This window comes from Aspergillus ibericus (genome assembly GCF_003184845.1).
Source record: "Aspergillus ibericus CBS 121593 unplaced genomic scaffold BO80scaffold_11, whole genome shotgun sequence".
NCBI lineage: Eukaryota > Fungi > Ascomycota > Eurotiomycetes > Eurotiales > Aspergillaceae > Aspergillus > Aspergillus ibericus.
Window position 1 is genome coordinate 46,627 of NW_020292109.1, and position 17,110 is coordinate 63,736.

At 49.6% G+C, this 17,110-nt stretch overlaps 10 protein-coding genes across 10 annotated transcripts; 6 read left to right on the forward strand and 4 right to left on the reverse strand.

Moving 5' to 3' along the window:
• Nucleotides 1-51: 51 nt before the first annotated feature.
• BO80DRAFT_351296 (aldo/keto reductase) lies at nucleotides 52-1,155 on the reverse strand (the record flags this gene model as incomplete). The annotated part of the gene is made up of 3 exons (XM_025715576.1): nucleotides 52-558; nucleotides 628-984; nucleotides 1,051-1,155. 3 exons carry the CDS (start codon nucleotides 1,153-1,155, stop codon nucleotides 52-54), a joined length of 969 nt encoding a protein of 322 aa, XP_025577144.1.
• A 319-nt stretch (nucleotides 1,156-1,474) lies between these two features.
• BO80DRAFT_453560 (bZIP transcription factor) lies at nucleotides 1,475-2,371 on the reverse strand (the record flags this gene model as incomplete). The annotated part of the gene is made up of 2 exons (XM_025722020.1): nucleotides 1,475-2,217; nucleotides 2,272-2,371. 2 exons carry the CDS (start codon nucleotides 2,369-2,371, stop codon nucleotides 1,475-1,477), a joined length of 843 nt encoding a protein of 280 aa, XP_025577145.1.
• Nucleotides 2,372-2,831: 460 nt separating this feature from the next.
• On the forward strand, nucleotides 2,832-3,958 carry BO80DRAFT_351194 (zinc-binding alcohol dehydrogenase family protein; the record flags this gene model as incomplete). The annotated part of the gene is made up of 2 exons (XM_025715568.1): nucleotides 2,832-2,943; nucleotides 3,009-3,958. 2 exons carry the CDS (start codon nucleotides 2,832-2,834, stop codon nucleotides 3,956-3,958), a joined length of 1,062 nt encoding a protein of 353 aa, XP_025577146.1.
• A 361-nt stretch (nucleotides 3,959-4,319) lies between these two features.
• BO80DRAFT_463071 (uncharacterized protein) lies at nucleotides 4,320-4,801 on the reverse strand. Its single transcript, XM_025722564.1, has 2 exons — nucleotides 4,404-4,801; nucleotides 4,320-4,346 (listed from the first exon to the last, which is right to left on the reverse strand). Exon 1 carries the CDS (start codon nucleotides 4,739-4,741, stop codon nucleotides 4,409-4,411), a length of 333 nt encoding a protein of 110 aa, XP_025577147.1. The 5' UTR covers nucleotides 4,742-4,801; the 3' UTR covers nucleotides 4,320-4,346; nucleotides 4,404-4,408.
• Nucleotides 4,802-5,060: 259 nt separating this feature from the next.
• BO80DRAFT_492084 (type 1 glutamine amidotransferase domain-containing protein) lies at nucleotides 5,061-5,836 on the forward strand (the record flags this gene model as incomplete). The annotated part of the gene is made up of 2 exons (XM_025723747.1): nucleotides 5,061-5,391; nucleotides 5,457-5,836. The coding sequence occupies 2 exons, from the start codon at nucleotides 5,061-5,063 to the stop codon at nucleotides 5,834-5,836; spliced, it is 711 nt and encodes a 236-aa protein (XP_025577148.1).
• A 1,310-nt stretch (nucleotides 5,837-7,146) lies between these two features.
• BO80DRAFT_453563 (5'-methylthioadenosine/S-adenosylhomocysteine nucleosidase family protein) lies at nucleotides 7,147-8,023 on the forward strand (the record flags this gene model as incomplete). Its single annotated transcript, XM_025722021.1, has 2 exons — nucleotides 7,147-7,675; nucleotides 7,722-8,023. The coding sequence occupies 2 exons, from the start codon at nucleotides 7,147-7,149 to the stop codon at nucleotides 8,021-8,023; spliced, it is 831 nt and encodes a 276-aa protein (XP_025577149.1).
• A 117-nt stretch (nucleotides 8,024-8,140) lies between these two features.
• Nucleotides 8,141-10,879, forward strand: BO80DRAFT_18610 (uncharacterized protein). Its single transcript, XM_025714072.1, has 2 exons — nucleotides 8,141-8,585; nucleotides 8,631-10,879. The coding sequence occupies exons 1-2, from the start codon at nucleotides 8,540-8,542 to the stop codon at nucleotides 10,784-10,786; spliced, it is 2,202 nt and encodes a 733-aa protein (XP_025577150.1). The 5' UTR covers nucleotides 8,141-8,539; the 3' UTR covers nucleotides 10,787-10,879.
• BO80DRAFT_18611 (uncharacterized protein) lies at nucleotides 10,880-11,320 on the forward strand. The gene has a single exon (XM_025714073.1). The coding sequence runs from the start codon at nucleotides 10,972-10,974 to the stop codon at nucleotides 11,218-11,220; it is 249 nt and encodes an 82-aa protein (XP_025577151.1). The 5' UTR covers nucleotides 10,880-10,971; the 3' UTR covers nucleotides 11,221-11,320.
• Nucleotides 11,321-12,838: 1,518 nt separating this feature from the next.
• BO80DRAFT_377458 (Zn(II)2Cys6 transcription factor) lies at nucleotides 12,839-14,393 on the reverse strand (the record flags this gene model as incomplete). The annotated part of the gene is made up of 2 exons (XM_025716699.1): nucleotides 12,839-14,280; nucleotides 14,329-14,393. 2 exons carry the CDS (start codon nucleotides 14,391-14,393, stop codon nucleotides 12,951-12,953), a joined length of 1,395 nt encoding a protein of 464 aa, XP_025577152.1. The 3' UTR covers nucleotides 12,839-12,950.
• A 1,737-nt stretch (nucleotides 14,394-16,130) lies between these two features.
• Nucleotides 16,131-16,958, forward strand: BO80DRAFT_423299 (L-threonylcarbamoyladenylate synthase). Its single transcript, XM_025719017.1, has one exon. It carries the CDS (start codon nucleotides 16,190-16,192, stop codon nucleotides 16,913-16,915), a length of 726 nt encoding a protein of 241 aa, XP_025577153.1. The 5' UTR covers nucleotides 16,131-16,189; the 3' UTR covers nucleotides 16,916-16,958.
• The last annotated feature ends 152 nt before the right edge of the window (nucleotides 16,959-17,110 follow it).

Sequence of the window (17,110 nt, forward strand, 5' to 3'; positions counted from 1 at the left end):
TCCGTCTGAATAGCATATTGACGGAAAGCAATCTAATGCCTGAACAATAACCTACCTCTCCGACGGATGAATACCTTTCGGCACATATAACTCCTCCAAGTATTCCATCTCCTCCACCGTCAGCTCCACTCCAATGGCATCGACCGCCTCATCAATCCGCTCCTTACTATTCAAGCCAAGAATAGGATTCTCGCCGGGATGGCTCAAACACCAAGCAATAGCGACCTGCGCCATACTAACCCCCTTCTTTTTCGCCACTTCCTCCACGCGTCTCACAATCGCCTCGTCCACAGCAGACTCTCGATCCCGGATGATACTTTTCAGGCTCAGATCGGTATTCTCGCGGATCGTCGACCGGACACCCCATGGTCTTGCCAGCACACCACGGGCGAGAGGTGACCAGGGAATCAGTCCAACCCCAGTGTCCAGACAATAAGGGATCATTTCGCGCTCCTCCTCTCGAGCAAGCAGATTATGGAAGTTTTGCATGGAAATGAACTTGTGCCATCCGTTTTGTGTGGATATGTTCTGTAGGGATTGGAATTCCCAGGCGGCCATCTGGAGGCCGGGTCATTAGGCTAAGGCTTTTCTTCGATGTAGAGGATAGATAGATTGTGGAGGACTAACCGAGCTAGCACCGATATATCGCACTGCGCCACTATTCACGACATCATTCAAAGCTCGCATGATCTCCACCCGAGGTGTATTGCGATCCAGACGATGGATTTGAAGCACGTCAATGTAGGTCCCCAGGCGTCGACAGCTAGCTTCGACCGCATCGAAGATATGTTTCCGTGAGAGGCCGACGCGATTTACCCAGTCTTTATCATTGTGGACCGTTGCTCGATTAGGTGGCTGGCCGCCCTGGTCATCCACTCCGAAATAGCATTTGGTCATAATCACCACTCGGTCGCGAGGTATTTGTTTCAGCTTGAGAAACTTTCCGATGATTTCTTCCGAGCGGCCGTGGGAATAGATGTCGGCCTGATTGCAGGTTCATCGTAAGTCATGTGTATGGAGAGTATATTTATAAGGAAGGCATTGGCATACCGTGTCCCAGGTGTTTATTCCCCGGTTGTAGGCGTGTTCGAGGAGAGGAAGAGCTTCCTCTTCATTGAGAACCCAACCCTGCCAGTCGCTACTCCCATATGACATGGCCCCCAGGATGACCTTGGATACTTTGAGTCCCGAGTCCCCCAGACTGGTTTTGTTAGAGGTTGAGTATCAGACAGTAGTCGGCAACATGAACCGTACCGGACGTATTCCATTTTCCGTTCCATTGCAATCACACAAGCGAAAGAGATAAGCTGGATCTCTGCGAGGTGTAAACGGGCGGGATGATGACAGGACGAAATGGCAGCAATGGAGACGCTTAGGAAGTCGACATGAGGGGAAGTCCACTATATATGAACAGATCCCCACAGCATGTGTGCGAATCACCTGAGTAATAGATAGGCAGCAGCCTCTCCACTCATCAGCATGTAGACTTCAGGTCTAGCATTGGTGAAAATAGCACCTCCCGCCAGATCAGCGGCTTCTCTCCTCTCCACGCTCGCCAGTAATTGGTTGACTTGAGGATTTCGGGGCATCCTCTGAGGGTCCACCCCCACTTCCTGGCAAACGCCTCGGTGACCTCCCAGTTCAAGGGATCCCACGGTATTCCCCACACGAGAAGCGTTGCATCCGTGCGACGAGGATCCCAGAATCCCATGAGGTCATGGCACAGTTCGTCTTCATCAAATGTATCTCCTGCCCGTAGAAAGTTGTCTCGCATTGTGGGAAACGGGAAGATGTCGAACCAAGGATGATGGGGAAGCGTTCTCTGCAAGGAAGTCGGCCACAGACTCGCAGGGACCGCTTCCTTTGCGGCATTCACGGAGGCGACACTAAACAGTGAGATAGACTCATCGGCCCAAAGATATTCAATCGTCATGCCGGCAGCAACGATGTTGTCGTTGGCTGCCCGCCAGATATTCAATCTGCTGAGACTGATCAAATGGTCTGCTTGGGGAGAGCCCAGTTGGTAGCTTTCCATGACCAGACGCTCATACAGTATCATTAGTTCAGGAAGATTAGCTGGCGCCCAGGTCCACTGGAGGACTTGAGATCCTATCGGAGCAGTCGCGGTGGTCTCGTTGATGCTACGTGCGGGGCGACTAGAAGGGGCCTCTTCGGTATGCCTTTTCTTTCCGCATTGCTTGGCTTGTTTCCGAGCCCCTGCCACATGTAAGCACTTCATTTAGCTACCTCGAGGGATCTGGCATTACTCACGATACGCTCGCTGGTTCAAGCGGTTCTGTACCAATCTTCGGATTTTAGGATCGCTAACCCCGAACCAATCGTCCTCGGGAAATTTAGACGAGAATGCCATGGGTAGTATCTCAATCCTAACGATGACTCTGGTGACTTTGGATTGAGGAGGCAGCAGGTGGGATAATGTGGAAGGAACTTAAGAAGCAACCGTTAGCTATTTGTAAACGACGTAACTTGCTTACAATTTCACTCTCATTAGTCAGTAGGGCCCCGCCGTACCCACAACGGCGAATTTTTGGCGTTGTGGCGCATGTGGGCTGCTTACATTTCTTCTCTAATTGGTCAGAATATGAAGCCAAAAAGTGCTTGCCAGTGCGGAGCCAAACGTTGCTTACAATATGGATCTGATTGGTCAACGGCCCGTTGGAATCGTCCGTATTGTTTTACCCTCTACTCCGTATAGATAGTTAGCAGAGAGGCATATCCCATAGTTTCATCTCATCGTATTTAACCATCTGTCGACCGAGACAGTTTCCACAAGATCTCGGTACATGCTTCGATGCACTTGTTTGATGACCATGCAGAAATCCATCGTCGTCCAAAAGGTATCAGAGCCAGTCAGGCTGGTTGAACGACCTATCCCTGAGCCGGGGGATAATCAGCTTCTACTGCACGTAACAGCCACTTCATGTGAGTAACGACCATTTCCATCATTGCTCAACCCGAATCAGTGGCATCTTGCTCATGTGCCCTAGTGAACCCGGTTGACCAAAAGACGCGTGACGTGGGGTTATTCTCTAAACAAGGCCCTCAAGTATTGGCTCATGATATCGCCGGCCGAGTGATCAAACTGGGACCCAAGCAAGAAACATCTCAATTCCACGTGGGAGATGTTGTTTTCGCACACGCCAATCTTGTGCCAGGAGCAGTGATCGATGACTACGGCGGTCTTCAAGAATATGCCATCGTGGATTCTCGATACGCCGCCAAGAGTGACGATGCAGGTCTGACAGACGCCGAGGCAGCCACGATACCCGTATGCGCGATGGCAGGATTTATTGCCTTTTTCCACAGTACTGGATTCGGTCTACCTATCCCGGACGGTATCTTCCAATCAGCACAGGGCTCTACTTGTAGCAAAGCCATCCTCATTGTTGGCGGCGGGTCAAATTGTGGTCGCTTTGCTATCCAGTTTGCCAAAATGTGTGGATTCGAACAGATCATCGCCACGGCGTCTCCGGGGAGATTCGCTGAGCTGCAAGAGTTAGGTGCGACACATGTGTTCGACCGACATGCCAATCGTGACGAGATCGTACGTCAAATTCGAGCCATTACGGGTGATGATCTGATCTTCGCCCTCGACACGATGAGCCTTGGATCTGAACAAGACACTGCACTCGCTGCACTGTCGAACTCGAAAAGAGGGTGCTTGATAACTCTCAACCCGGTCAGCGAGTCAGAGCCCGAGCCGACTCTTATTGGCGACAAAACGGCCGGGTATGATCGGCGTTTAACAATCGGTCTGAGTGCACTGTACCCGGAAGTATCGCGGGTGTTTTGGAGGCGTGTTTCTTCATGGGTGCAGACAGGCCAGTTGCGCCCGTTGAAATTTAAGGTCTTGGAGGGATTGGATGCGGAGAAAGTTAATCAATTACTGGATGATTATCGCAATAAACATGGGCAGAAAGTGGTGGTCCGACCTTGATGTTTTCCAAGGTAACTTTAGGAATCGTGTGATCTATCTCAGCCTTTGTAGCAGTAAATCTTGAGACCAGTTTCTTTCACTAATTTTATTTTTCGGCTTGCGGCAGAATGGGCACAAGAGCATTTATATTGGGAAACAGGGGCGTTCGAACTTTCACAATGGAACCAATTTTGGCTCCTGATTATGTGGTCTAATCGAATATAGAAACCGAGGGACGCCAATACAAAGTCCTCTACTGTTGAAAAATAGACATAGACGAGGCACGTTACTAATCTTAGGATCTTATAGAAATGCGCAACAAAATCAGAACTACTAATGTCCCCCAAGTGGATAATCTCAGTACATATGCATTATCCACAACCTCCCTTCCATCCCATATCAACGGTTTCTGTACCTCCCATCAAGTCAGTCTCATAAACCGATCCATCTCAAATGAATCACTCACAGCAATCAAAACTCAAACGCCGGCTTAACCGTCTGACCAAGCAAGAAAATAGGAGTCTTATTGCTGAAGTGAGGGACATCTCCCATGATCTCCGCAACCTCGGGGCTGGCAAAAGCAGCTTTCGCGCCATCTTCGTTCTCCCAGAAGACTTCACTGCCGAACGCGTAGAGTGGGGGTGTGCCGTCCAACCCAGGAACGTATTTGGTGACTGACCAGCCCTTCAGACCGTACTTAGACCAGTGCTTTTCAATCAGAGTCATGTGGGTCTGGGTGTAGTAGTCGATGTTGTACTCGGCGTCGGCATCGTTGGGGAAGACAACGGTCACGGTGAAAGACATGGTGAAGTGCAGAGGGGCTTGCTAGAACCAATTCAAAGAGGATCTGAGTGCGTGGGGAAAAGATGTAGAGAATTGAAGATTCAAGCAGAGGAGTAGATAGGATAGTAGAATTTATACCTTCTGCTGGACCCTCATCGGTCTTACGCAATTATGTCCGCCGGTTTAAGTCCGTATCTGCCCAGAGTGTATTTCTAATCGTCCAATTTTGTGAGGGGTTGTCTCGAAGATTCGATATAAATATCGCGCCAACGCCCTGCAACGTTGATCCTTACTGACCTTTATCATTGAATTCCTCCGAGTTACTCCCGCAGCCATCATCATGTCGGAAATCTCCACTCGCCCCAAATTCCTCTTCGTTCTCACCTCCCAAGCCATTCTTCCAAGTCGCAACACCCCGACAGGATGGTATCTCCCCGAGCTCGTCCATCCATACAATAAGCTTGCCCCTCATTTTGACATTGTGGTCGCCTCCCCCGCTGGCGGTGAAGCGCCACTCGATCCATACTCGATTGAAGCCACCAAAGACGACTCTGAGTGCGTGGCGTTCTTGGAGAATAACTCTCACGTGTGGAAAAACACACTCCGCCTCGACAGCCTAGTCGGCCAAACCTCACAATTTGCGGGCGTTTTTTACGTGGGTGGGCATGGGCGTAAGTATCCCGTTCCCATGGACATGTACATCACCCCGAGGAAACTCACTCACATTGACAACTAGCGATGTTCGATCTCGCCAACAACGCAACATCTCATACTCTTATCCGAGAATTCTACGAGAGCAAAAAGGTAGTATCCGCAGTATGCCATGGCCCCGCAGCTCTAGTGAACGTGAAACTCAGCAATGGGGAGTACCTGGTGGCGGGTCAAAAGGTCACTGGTCTTTCCGACGCCGAGGAGGAGATCATGCAGTTCACTAAAGACATGCCATTTCTGTTAGAGACCGAGCTGCGCAAGAATGGTGGAGTCTATGAGAAAGCGGAGGGGCCGTTCGGGGCGAAGGTTGTTTCGGGTGGGCTTGATGGGTTGTTGATTACTGGGCAGAATCCGGCGAGTGCGGAGGTGATTGGCGAGGTGGTGATTAGGGCTGTGGGGGTGTAGGTTGATTTTAGGACAGGGTCAGACGGTGTTGAGAGTTAAATGTTATTCTTTTATACTTCATGGTACATCGCTTTCTTTTCTGTATTATTATTTCCTATTAGATTTGTCCTTATTCTTCATGAAGAATATACCCTTCCCTGGGTTTGACTACTACCAATGATATCTCCTTGAGCGATTTCTACTGACCTGACTACCTGACCAAAATTCAATGAGTAGATATGCCATGGAACAATCATCCCCTAGCGGCCAACCCTAAATCATCCCCAACTACGGATAGCCAATCAGAAGAAAAATGTAAGCAATACGCACTAGCGCTAGTCTCCACTATTTCCCCGAAAATTGGCCATTTACAGATAACTGTACGGAGTATCATTCAGACAACGATGTATTAAAATCTAGGAAAGTAGGCATTAAACTCCTGTAATGAATCTTAGCAGGAGTACCAGGATTGGAGATAAGTTTGACTACTGCTATATGCCCGACAATAATATGGCAGAAGACCCCGAGTGGGCCGAAAAGATAACTCCGGTCACAGGATGAGTGATATAGTACTGGATAGGTATGGTCTATCTATCAGCGAAATCTGCTATTATATACGGAGTAGCCGCTGAGACGACCCCTAGCCTGAGGCAAGAATCACAGGCCTCAGGTACGACTGTGTAGCCTCAGGCCACGAGTATTGCTGTAAAGCGGTGAGGAATCTGTCGGTTTTATTAGTAGGCTATTCCTGGAGTCGTAGGCGGGGAGTGTAGCAGAGTAGGAGACACGGGCATGCGGGGTAGCCTCGGCTGTTGCTTCTCCCAGTCAAACAACAATGAATCAAAATGGCTGGCCCAGTGATGACAACCGAAACCATCAGATTCATCAATGATGGATGGAGGGTCGGCGAAGAACACCACCGACTTCCCTCAATTGAGGCTGAAACACTGACACCATGTGACTTGCTACGTGCATCACACGAACAGCGAACACGTCTGACACGCCGAAAGGCTGATGGCCGTGTCTCTCAGCTCTGTGGTACCTGATCTCATCGCCTCATATTCGCCCAAGGGATGATGTGTGCAGTTCTCAGCCTGATAATGGGCTCGTCATGGTTCAGCTTCGAAAGGAACCTTTTCGGGCTACACAGAGCTAGATGGCTATGGCCATAATTACGCCTACACTACGGCGGAGTGGCAGGGTGTAAGCTCTATTTGACCAGATTCAACTAGGATACTGGAAAATCGTGTTCAACCCTTTCTCTTCAATCTTTTCCCAAATCGATCCTCTATACGATCCTACTCTATTGGCATCTACCATTTTACTTTAACATGAAATCCAAAAGGAAAGTATTCACCCATGACGACTACATGGTCGGGTGGATCTCTGCGCTCCCGCTCGAGATGGCGGTCGCAAAGGAAATGCTGGATGACTTACATCCTAAGCTATCACACGATCCCAATGACAGTAACAATTATGCCCTTGGCTCGGTCTTCGGAAACAACGTCGTTATTGCCTATTTACCATTTGGAGTCTATGGCACTACTTCCGCAGCCACAGTCGCGACAGATATGCGGCGTACCTTTCGAGCCATACGGATCAGTCTGATGGTGGGCATCGGCGGCGGGGTGCCAACAAAGGAGGCTGACATTCGACTAGGTGATGTTGTTGTGAGCAAGCCAACAGATTCATTCGGCGGAGTGATACAATACGATTACGGCAAAAAGGTGCGTGGTGGCACCTTCTTGCGAACAGATTGCCTCAACAAGCCCCCGCAACTGCTGTTGACGGCAGTCTCTGATCTGCAAGCCGAACATATAAGGGGAAGCTGCCAGATCCCGACAACCCTTTCACAGGCTTGTAGGGAAGTCTCCTATGATGGCTCAGTTTGCGTATTGTGGCCAAGCCCAGGATCACCTATATGAAGCCGAATATGATCACCAAGGGACAGGAAAGACATGTGATGGATGCAGCAAGAATATGCTGGTTGGTCGATTACCGCGAGACTCAAGCGATCCCGTCATACATTATGGACTCATTGCATCCGGTAGCCAGGTCATAAAGGATGGAGTCACAAGGGATCGACTAGCCAGAGAGCTCGGTATTCTGTGTTTCGAAATGGAAGCGGCTGGGTTGATGGACCACTTCCCCTGCCTGGTTATCCGTGGGATTTGTGACTACTCCGATACCCACAAGAACAAACAATGACAGGAATATGCAGCAGCTACAGCAGCAGCCTATGCGAGGGCGCTTCTCTCCGTGATACCGCCGCGCCGGGTCATGGAAACGCCGAAAGTGAGTGAGGTTCTATACGCGACCCCCGCGGGCATTGCTGTCTCGGTCGCGATGATTCTGGAACTGAGCCATCAAATTGCGGCTCGTTTCCTTGACATCTATTTGATTACCAAAGAGGTGCCGGTTATATTCAAGGACATAGCAACGCATCTACCACTCCTTGTTGAAGTTATGAGTTGCCTCAAGAACGACTGTAAAGATGACTCGGTAGCGCCTAGCACGCTTTTGCACGTTGTGGAGAGCAGCCTTCAGCAGATTTCAGTACTCGACAAGTTAATTCAACGAACTTTGCCTAGTCAGGGGGACTCTTGGCTACGTCGCAGACAGAAGTCAATCTCTAGCAGTCGCAATGCAAAGGATATTATGGTCACCTTCAAGACGCTCGAATCCTCCAAGGCAACAATTTCTTTCTATCTTTAGCAACGGGCAATGGATCGAATGAATAATCTATGTATATCCGAGCAACTCCATCAAGGTATGCAATGTCCTTTGTCTTTTTTCTTTGCTGATCAACAAGTAGAGATATCATTAGTTCAACGGCAACAAATGTCGGCCCTATGTTCAACTTGGCTTAGGCCCACCAACACGGGTTGTATATATGAGGATAAGTCGCCTGGAACCTGCGAATGGATCTGGAACTCACCGGAGTTTGTCCAGTGGGCCTCATCATCGCCAGTTCCAACCCGGTTGTTATGTATACACGGTGTTAGTGGCTGCGGAAAGTCCATGCTGACAAGGTCTACAGTCAAAGGAATGAGAGAAAAGAAATACCAAGTTCTATACTTCTCTTTCTCCAGAACAGACGGCGATCGCAAGACTTTGGATTCCTTGGCTCGTTCATTACTTTGTGATCTTCTGGTGGAAACGTCTGACGAAGGCGTACTTTCTATTGTGACTGAATTGAAGAGTCGAAACCTTATCACAACCGGAGATGTGCTGGAAGCATTATTGAAATCAGTAAAAAGCGTCACTGGGCCTATTTACTGCATGATAGACGGGGTCGACGAATGCGATGACGAGAAGAACGATCAAGATCAAGGGTTACTCAAATGTATCCTGAACCTGACCAAATTTCCAAATGGTCACGTGGCCCTGGTCGGACGACCATATGCGCTTCAAACTGCTATCACCTTGACGCCTCTGGTGATTGAAATGAACCCCAGTGTGGTAAAGTCAGACATTGAGATGTTTATTCACGACCAGTTGGAGAAATCCCCAATCCCCAGAGCGCATGGGCTAAAAGATGATGCAGTCAGAACTTTGTGCGAAAAGTCAGATGGAATGTTTCTTTGGGTAAAGTTCGCCATGGAAGACCTGCATGGGGCGATAACACCTTACCATGTGAAGGACAGACTGCGCAATATTCCCAGAGGTCTGCAAAATATGTATCGGGCTTTTTTTCTAAAGCTTCTGGAAAGGCTTGATGACATGCAGTTGAAACTGGCAAAGTCAATTTTAACAACTGCAATTGCATCATGCCGCCCACTGACAATTGTTGAATTGCAATATCCCTACGCTTTAGGCGTCGGGCCAATCGCAAACCTAGAACACCATCGCTTTCTACAACCCGAGAAATTGATATGTCAAGTCTGCGGCGGTTTGGTCAACATCACAGATGGCATTTTGCGGATAAGCCATGTTTCAGTGAAAGAGTTCCTCACTAGGTCAGACGAGCATTGGCTCTCTGATGCAGATCGGGGATTGAGGTACTTTCAGATAGATATGCGTGCTGCACATCTATCGTTAGGCACCGCATGTCTTGACTATCTAACTGCCCGCCTATTCGACCTCAATCTGGCTGATTCAGACACCCTGGTTGCAGTTGAAACCCGATACCCGTTTTTGCAATACTCATCTAGACACGCAATGTCCCATCTTGTCCAGTCCGGCCCGCCTTCCACCGCGACCTTGGACAAGCTCGACGGGCTGCTCGAGTCAGAATCTTTTCTTGTGTTGGTGGAATACTTGACGATGCTGCAAGTGGACGATTTGTTCTCTCTAGATGCCGATATGCGCACACTTCTATTATGGAAGGACACGAGTGATTGTGAAGGAGGTCCCTCATTGAGCAAACTGCTATCCATCCTGAAGCAGGAGCTTGATAGACGAATGAACCGGTTTGGGAAGGATGATATGCGAACTTTGCGAGTGCAATATGCCTGGGATAGCTTCAAAGATGAAATCCCGGACGCACATAATCGCGATTCCATCGTTACCTTTCGCGAGGGGCCCAAAGACTCAGCCAAAGTAGCCACTCATATCCGGAAGCTCATCAATGGCCACGACAAACTTTCCCTAGCGGCACAGCTCGATATGACCTTTATCTTAAGAACCCATTTGCGTCTCATGAAGGGTCTCAAAGAACCCCTCAAGATTTTGTTCGAATTCATTTTGAGCTCTGCTCGGAAAATGCCAGTGTCAGCACTCCTAATCATTGGTGATTTCTACAGACGGCTCGACAAACTAGACGACGCATTAAAGGTTTATCGAGCCGCACTGGCCAAGGTCAATGGCATGGAAGGCCCTGACAAGTTCATGGTACTCCGCCGGACTGGGTCAATTCTAATTGATCAAGGAGAATATACCAGAGCCGAGGAATCATGGCGGATGACTGGGGAGGGACAGCAGAAGGCTGCAGGGAGAGACCACCGAGAATCTCTGCAAAGTATGTATTAAATTGGTGTCGTTCTGATTTATCAAGAGAGGTACATCGAGGCAGAGAAAATTCTTCAAGATACACTAGGAAGGCAGCAAAGAGTCCTTGGAAGAGAGAAACGCGATACCAGTGACACCTTATATTGGCTTGGGAAATCATTGTATGGGCAAGAACGATTCGCAGAGGCAGAGAAATTATTTCGACAATGTTACGACGGGGATTAAAAGGTCCGAGGAGATACCCTGATGACTTTACACCAACTTGGAGTCACCCTCTTCTAATAACACCAATACGCAGAGGCCGAGATAGTTTTTCGAAAGACCTGGGAAGTGAGGCAAAAGGTTCTAGGCATGGAGAACTCCAATACCCTTCTTACCTTATATTGGCTTGGGGAATCATTGTTTGGGCAAGAACGATTCGCAGAGGCAGAGGAATCATTCTAGCAATGTTTTGACGGGGAAGAAAAGGTCCGAGAAAAGAATGATCCAGATACCCTGATCACATTACACCAACTTGGACGCACGTTATTCCAACAAGACAAATACGCAGAAGCCGAGACAGTCTTCCGAAAAACTTGGGAAAGGAGGCAAAAGGTCCTAGGCAGGGAGAACTCCAATATCTTGGATACCTTGTATTGGCTTCGAGTGTGTCTAATGAGACAGGAAAGGTATGAAGAGGCAGAGCAGCATTTTCGGGAGACATTTGTGGGGGAAATAACAATCAATGACGAAGACGATTACAACACCGTTTATGGAATTGTCAAGTGCGGTTGGGAGGTTTATTTCCAAGGGAAGAGTGAAGTGGCGGAATCGATATACCTCCGTGCAGTCGAGCTGAAGGAGACGCTTCAGAATGGAGGGGATAAAAGGAATATCATTAGGTTGATATATTATCTCGGTGATGTACTGTATGGGGCTGATGTGGAGAGTGAAAGCAGTGAAGGAGGGGGCGATGAGGAGGATGAGGAGGACCAAGAAGCAGGGGAAGCAGATACTCAGGCAAGTAGGGTGACATGCAGAGCCCCTATCTGATGTGCTAACCTGGTTATGTTTGAAAAGTAGACTCCCACAGAGGTGCCTTGTATTATAGAAGATACCAGTCTCCATTCATTCACCAAGATGTCTAATTCTGAGCCTAGGGAAAGGCGATGATGAGACACTACTGTTGGCGATCCATCAACATCGAGTATGTACCCCTCCACTACATGCATATCCAGTCCCACATTCAATTCCCTGCATTTTCACCGAAACTGACTAGAACCTCCTAGATTATGTCTAGTATGCCCGGCCCAGTTATTCTAGCCTTATTATCAGTGCGACGTGTCATTCCCGGGCCATAGTGAAGGGCCAGACGAAAGGGAGTTGATATAGGAGGCAATCCCCAATTCAAGAGCGTAGCACTAGCACTGACGATGATGAATGGTAGAGATGGCAACGGCGTCCGACATTATGGGTTCTCCGGAAATGAACTGCAGGATGTACCCTTGAAGCAGTCAAGGTTCACTTGTGGTTGATATACATAATGTTATCCCCAAGACAGCACCGTGCACTTATGACTACATACCAGATTACGAAACGCCCTCGATTTCATCACCACTAGCGTTGGAGTAAGCCTGAGGCGTATATACTATTTATTATGTGTTTTATATCCGTTATGCCTTCACGGTCCTGGTTCACATTCTCTGTGGTCTGGACTGCTGTTCTCTGTAGATTTCTTTCTTTTTCTTCTGAGAAGTGTTCGATAGTGGAGCATTCGTGAGTGAGGGCATGTATTTGAAGGTCTTTGATCCGACTTCTATTTGTGCGTCTGTGATGCTTCAAGGGTTGTTTTCATACATAGTATACAATGATATACCAAGCAGGGTGAGAGTATCTTTTCCAAGATCGATTCTACGCTGCATACTAAGTACATAATGAAGCCCCTCTCAGGAAACTACATAAAATGGTAAGACGTTTATCGCCTCGTAGTCTGTGTTACTCCTCTATGTAGAGGATGGGGGTAGGACACAGCACAAGAGCGGGCATGAAGACCAAAGTAACCAGTGCTTGAAAATAGATACTACCTGATAGGAGGAAATTCCTTGATTCGAAACAAAGGAATGTTGGTATGGTGGAGAGACCGACCGAGACGTTTCGATGGAAGATCCATTATATATCAAAGATTTAAAGAGGCACTAAAACGTATCTACGCAAGCATAGCTAGAAAGGGATCCATCTCGCCCGACGCCCTCGAAGCACACTCCGCAATAGTCCTCGACTCCCAGGGTCCTTCACGATGAGGCCAGGAGCGAAGAACCTTGAGTGCACGCGCACGGATACCTGGTTCGCGACATTTCGTTGCCGCAAAGGATAAGGGTAAAATGACGCCCATGTCGAGACAGACGCTGGGGCGGTTGGTGAAGGTTGCGATGATGGATTCGGCGAGGGAGATGGAGCGTTCAAAGGCCGGGGTGTAGAAGTCGAGGACGGTTTCGTCGTTGCTGAGAAGAGTGAGGTTGATGAGGATGGATAGGACTTGATGGTGGAGTCGCATGGTGTAGATGGTTCGTTGGGCGTTGCGGGACATGAGATGGAAGGAGGAGATGGAGAAGGATTCGAGGGCGATGGCGAAGCGGTTGAGACGGGAGGAGAGATCGAATTGGATGTCTGATAGAGGGCCGTAGTTGAGGTCGATTTCGTCCGGGGCGAGACGGGAGGTGGAGAGGTGGAATTGGAAGATCTCGCCCATGAGAGGCTCGAAGGTGAGTCGGGCGTCGAGGAGCGTGTGGAAGGTTTTGTCGTCGAGTTCGGGGGTTCCGCGGTCGGATTGGGGAGGGGGTTGTGGGGTTGGGGGCTCTTCGATGCCGAAATAGGTGGATTGGACTTTGAGGGAGGCTAGTGAGTCGGCTATACATTGTGCGAGGACGGAGCTGAATACAGCTGTGGCGGCGGTTAGAGTTTGGTCGTGTTGTATGATTCGGAGGCCGTTCTTCAGATGGATGGACGCTGTGTCGTATTGTCCGCGCATCCATTCTACCATGATGAACAGTACACAGCATACTAAGGTGATATCGCGGAGGCCTGGGTCCTGGGATTCCGAGCGTGAGTTCAGCCGTCTGTATGCTCTCGCACACTGGTCGAGGGCAAAGCGTTGCAGGGAATTGTCCAGCTCGTCTATCTTGCGGGGTAGGCCTCTGGTTTCGTAGTCGGCATAGACGGCACTGAACGCGACAACGGCATGAAAGGCGGCCGGTTCTTCTTGACTGATTTGGAGCACCAGTCTCTGCCACAGGACGCAGTCGAAGTAGCCGACAATTACGGGTCCCACTCGGTTTTGGAAGAACGAGATGCACCGTTGTTCATCGGACGTCAACTTCCACCGAAAGCGATGGGCAATGCCGGGGGCTAGCTCGGACAATGCGCCAGTCGTCCGTCGACTGGGGAGTCGCTGAGAATCGTATCCATCGCATTTTCTGCCCGTGGATGTGCACCGCTGGCACATGCCCGGCGTTTCGTCACATTTGACATGGCGCATCCTAGAGGGTTAGATGGCATCTGGTCTGAAGGAGACGGTTGTCACATACCGACAAGTTCGACATCCCGTCCTACTCTTTTTGCTGGATCGTCGGTGTCGAACTTTGGCCTCCATGACGACTGGGAGGAGAAACCTGGACGTTGAAGTGTGTGGTGCAACAGGTGTTTAAGGTGCTGGGGGCTGTGGGCGCTAGTGGATGGCGCTAGACGCTGGGCAGACCAACGCCATTTCTCGGGGTAGCATTATGCCCACGCCCCGGACACGCACCAATGGATGTCTAGCATGGTGCAGTACTGATGGTACAGACCCCCCTCTGGTCTTCAGGTTGAACCGTCTCGCTCAATCAATCCTAGCACACCGTGCGATGGTGTCTCGCATCGGACTTGGCCCCATTCCTGGTCATCTTGGCTTAATACCAAGTTGCTGCTTACCAGTTGTCATTCATGAGGACGCTGCAGGGAACCAACTTCGATATTCTGAATGATTCCAAGTCCAATGCAGGGAGAACTGACTCATAGTGACTCATCTGACGATATACAGCATGAAGTCGCCATGTGCGGAGTATCCTCGAGGAACTGAAGAGGCAGACGAATGTGGGTTCGGATGCCTTTCCGCTAGTGATCCTCCGTGCCCCATTTTAGGTCCGCCCAGCGCACCGCCTTGTTGAATGCGCTGCAAGTGGAGATTGTCTCAATTACCATGGTACCTGCCTTGATTCAGATAGTATATATCGTGTTTCTGTCTGCCACGTGGGTGGAGCCCTACATGCACCGTGATAACTAGGAGTATAGTTCTGCCTAAAAGCTTGGTGTCCTTCGTGCTCGGCGATGGAAATGACTTGTTCCCAGCAAATCATTGGGAAAACAGCCCGCGCCGGAACCCATTTATTCTCGAGGTCTGGACACCGTTGGCATCATCTTCAAGTGCATTGTTCTTGTGAGGGATTCTCTGATACTGTCGTGCAATCTTATAGCCATGAATAGCTGTCCAGCGTGCTGCTGTTCGATATAATTAAACTGATGACCACCAGCGATCCCCGTCTGTTATATGCCTGTGCGCAAGTCCTCACGACTTTATAACCTCTTGAATCATCCCCCCCTCGTGCTCCAATATTTCATGCGTCCGACAGCGCCACCACGCGAGTAAATTCCACTATCGTCTCCACTGCACCGGCAATGAGGGCGTACTGTTGGATTTCAGGCCACGATGTCGTTGTTTGCACAAAGAGAATGTAGCTGAGCTGGTTATATGCCTCGTCCCTGACTAAGAGTAGGTGGCATCGAACGCAAAGGGCGCTAATGCTGCAGCACCACGCGAAAACAGCTTCTGGTGGGGTGTGGGGAGGCCATCTCGATCGTTTTTGAGAGCATCGATTCTCTTGTTCTAGAGCATCCGGATAACAACGAAATCACCATCAAGGTGGAAAGTAAGTAGAAGTGATAGCTCGAGATACTCCGTTATATGATGGTACTGCCATCTGAAAGTACCATCAGAGAATAATGAAGTAAAGAGGGAGCCCCTGAGCCCGAGAGCCGTTGGTGACGCGGCCGCCATATCCGACTTAGCGGCCGGGCACGATAAGACACTTGCATTACCTTCAAATATCTCCGAATTCCTCACTCACGTATCAATGATTTTGGCAGATATCCAACGTAGAATGCCTCTCAACAGCTCTATCCTTCCTTATCTCCAAAGGGTATCCTAACACCCCCACATAAGCAGAAAGTACGTCACAAGCTACCCAATCACGCGCTAAACGCGATCCGCCAACCGCACAACGATCCTAAAATCCCGAATATATAGAATCGGAGCTTATTACCCCGCCGTAAGCAAGGCTGCGACTAAACACCATGGCTCCCATCAAGCCACTGCAATCTCTGTCAACTAACGTTCTTCCCCGCACACCACCCATGTCGTCTTTCGAAGCTAAGATAATCCCCTTACCAGGCCACCTGCCCAACACCACCTCCGACGCACAGCGCGTCTTTCAGGTTCTTCAAGCCGGAGGTATCGTCATCGGTCCCACTGAAGTCGGCTACGGCCTACTAGCCTCGTCCGTGGAGGCGATCGAGAAGGCCTTCGCCGCGAAACAACGTCGGCCAGGCCATGTCCAAGGACTTATTGGGTCTTATGAGCTGCATCATGAGCTTCATGTTCTCGAACCGGACAGATTTGAAATGACTCGTGTCTTGACTGAGGATTTCGATATGGGGCTGGGGATCGTGGCGCCGTATGATCCAGATCATCCGATTCTGGCCAAGTTTACTCCGCACACGCTCTCCAATGCGGTCAAGGATGGCAAGATCGCGATGTTTGTTGGCGGGGGGTCACTGTTGCGGGAGATTTGTCGGTTGAATTATGAGGCTGGGCAGGTGATGGTGGGCTCGAGTGCGAATCTGACCGGGCGGGGACAGAAGTTTCGGGTGGAGGATATTGAGGATGAGATTAAGGAGGTCGCGGATTTGATTGTTGATTATGGGCTGCAGCGATACCATGTGTATGGGCGGCCGTCGATTGTCATAGACTTTGAGGAGATGAAGGTGCTTCGCATGGGGTCGTGCTATGAGTTGTTTAGAGAGAGGATGCGCCGGTTCTGGGAGGTGGAGTTGCCCGAGGATCCGGTGTATAAGACTTAGTTACTGGTAGATTATAAAGGGGTAAATAGAATAGATGATAGACAGTTTCACAACGTGAAAGATCCCAAAGTATGCCTCGGCTATCCTAACCATGAGAAGGATAATGAGAGCCGTGAAGCCCAAACCCGATCGCCGAAACACATTCGGCACGGCCAACCTCTGCCAAATCTCGCGCATTGAGACAGAGAAGATAGC

Excerpts from the sequence above, each read along its gene's own strand:
- BO80DRAFT_463071 (XM_025722564.1), bottom strand. The coding sequence starts at position 4,741 with ATGTCTTTCACCGTGACCGTTGTCTTCCCCAACGATGCCGACGCCGAG.
- BO80DRAFT_18610 (XM_025714072.1), top strand. The coding sequence starts at position 8,540 with ATGGATCGAATGAATAATCTATGTATATCCGAGCAACTCCATCAAG. Across the intron at positions 8,586-8,630 it reads ATCCGAGCAACTCCATCAAG|AGATATCATTAGTTCAACGG; the intron begins GTATGCAATGTC and ends ATCAACAAGTAG.
- BO80DRAFT_18611 (XM_025714073.1), top strand. The coding sequence starts at position 10,972 with ATGTTACGACGGGGATTAAAAGGTCCGAGGAGATACCCTGATGACTTT.
- BO80DRAFT_423299 (XM_025719017.1), top strand. The coding sequence starts at position 16,190 with ATGTCGTCTTTCGAAGCTAAGATAATCCCCTTACCAGGCCACCTGCCC.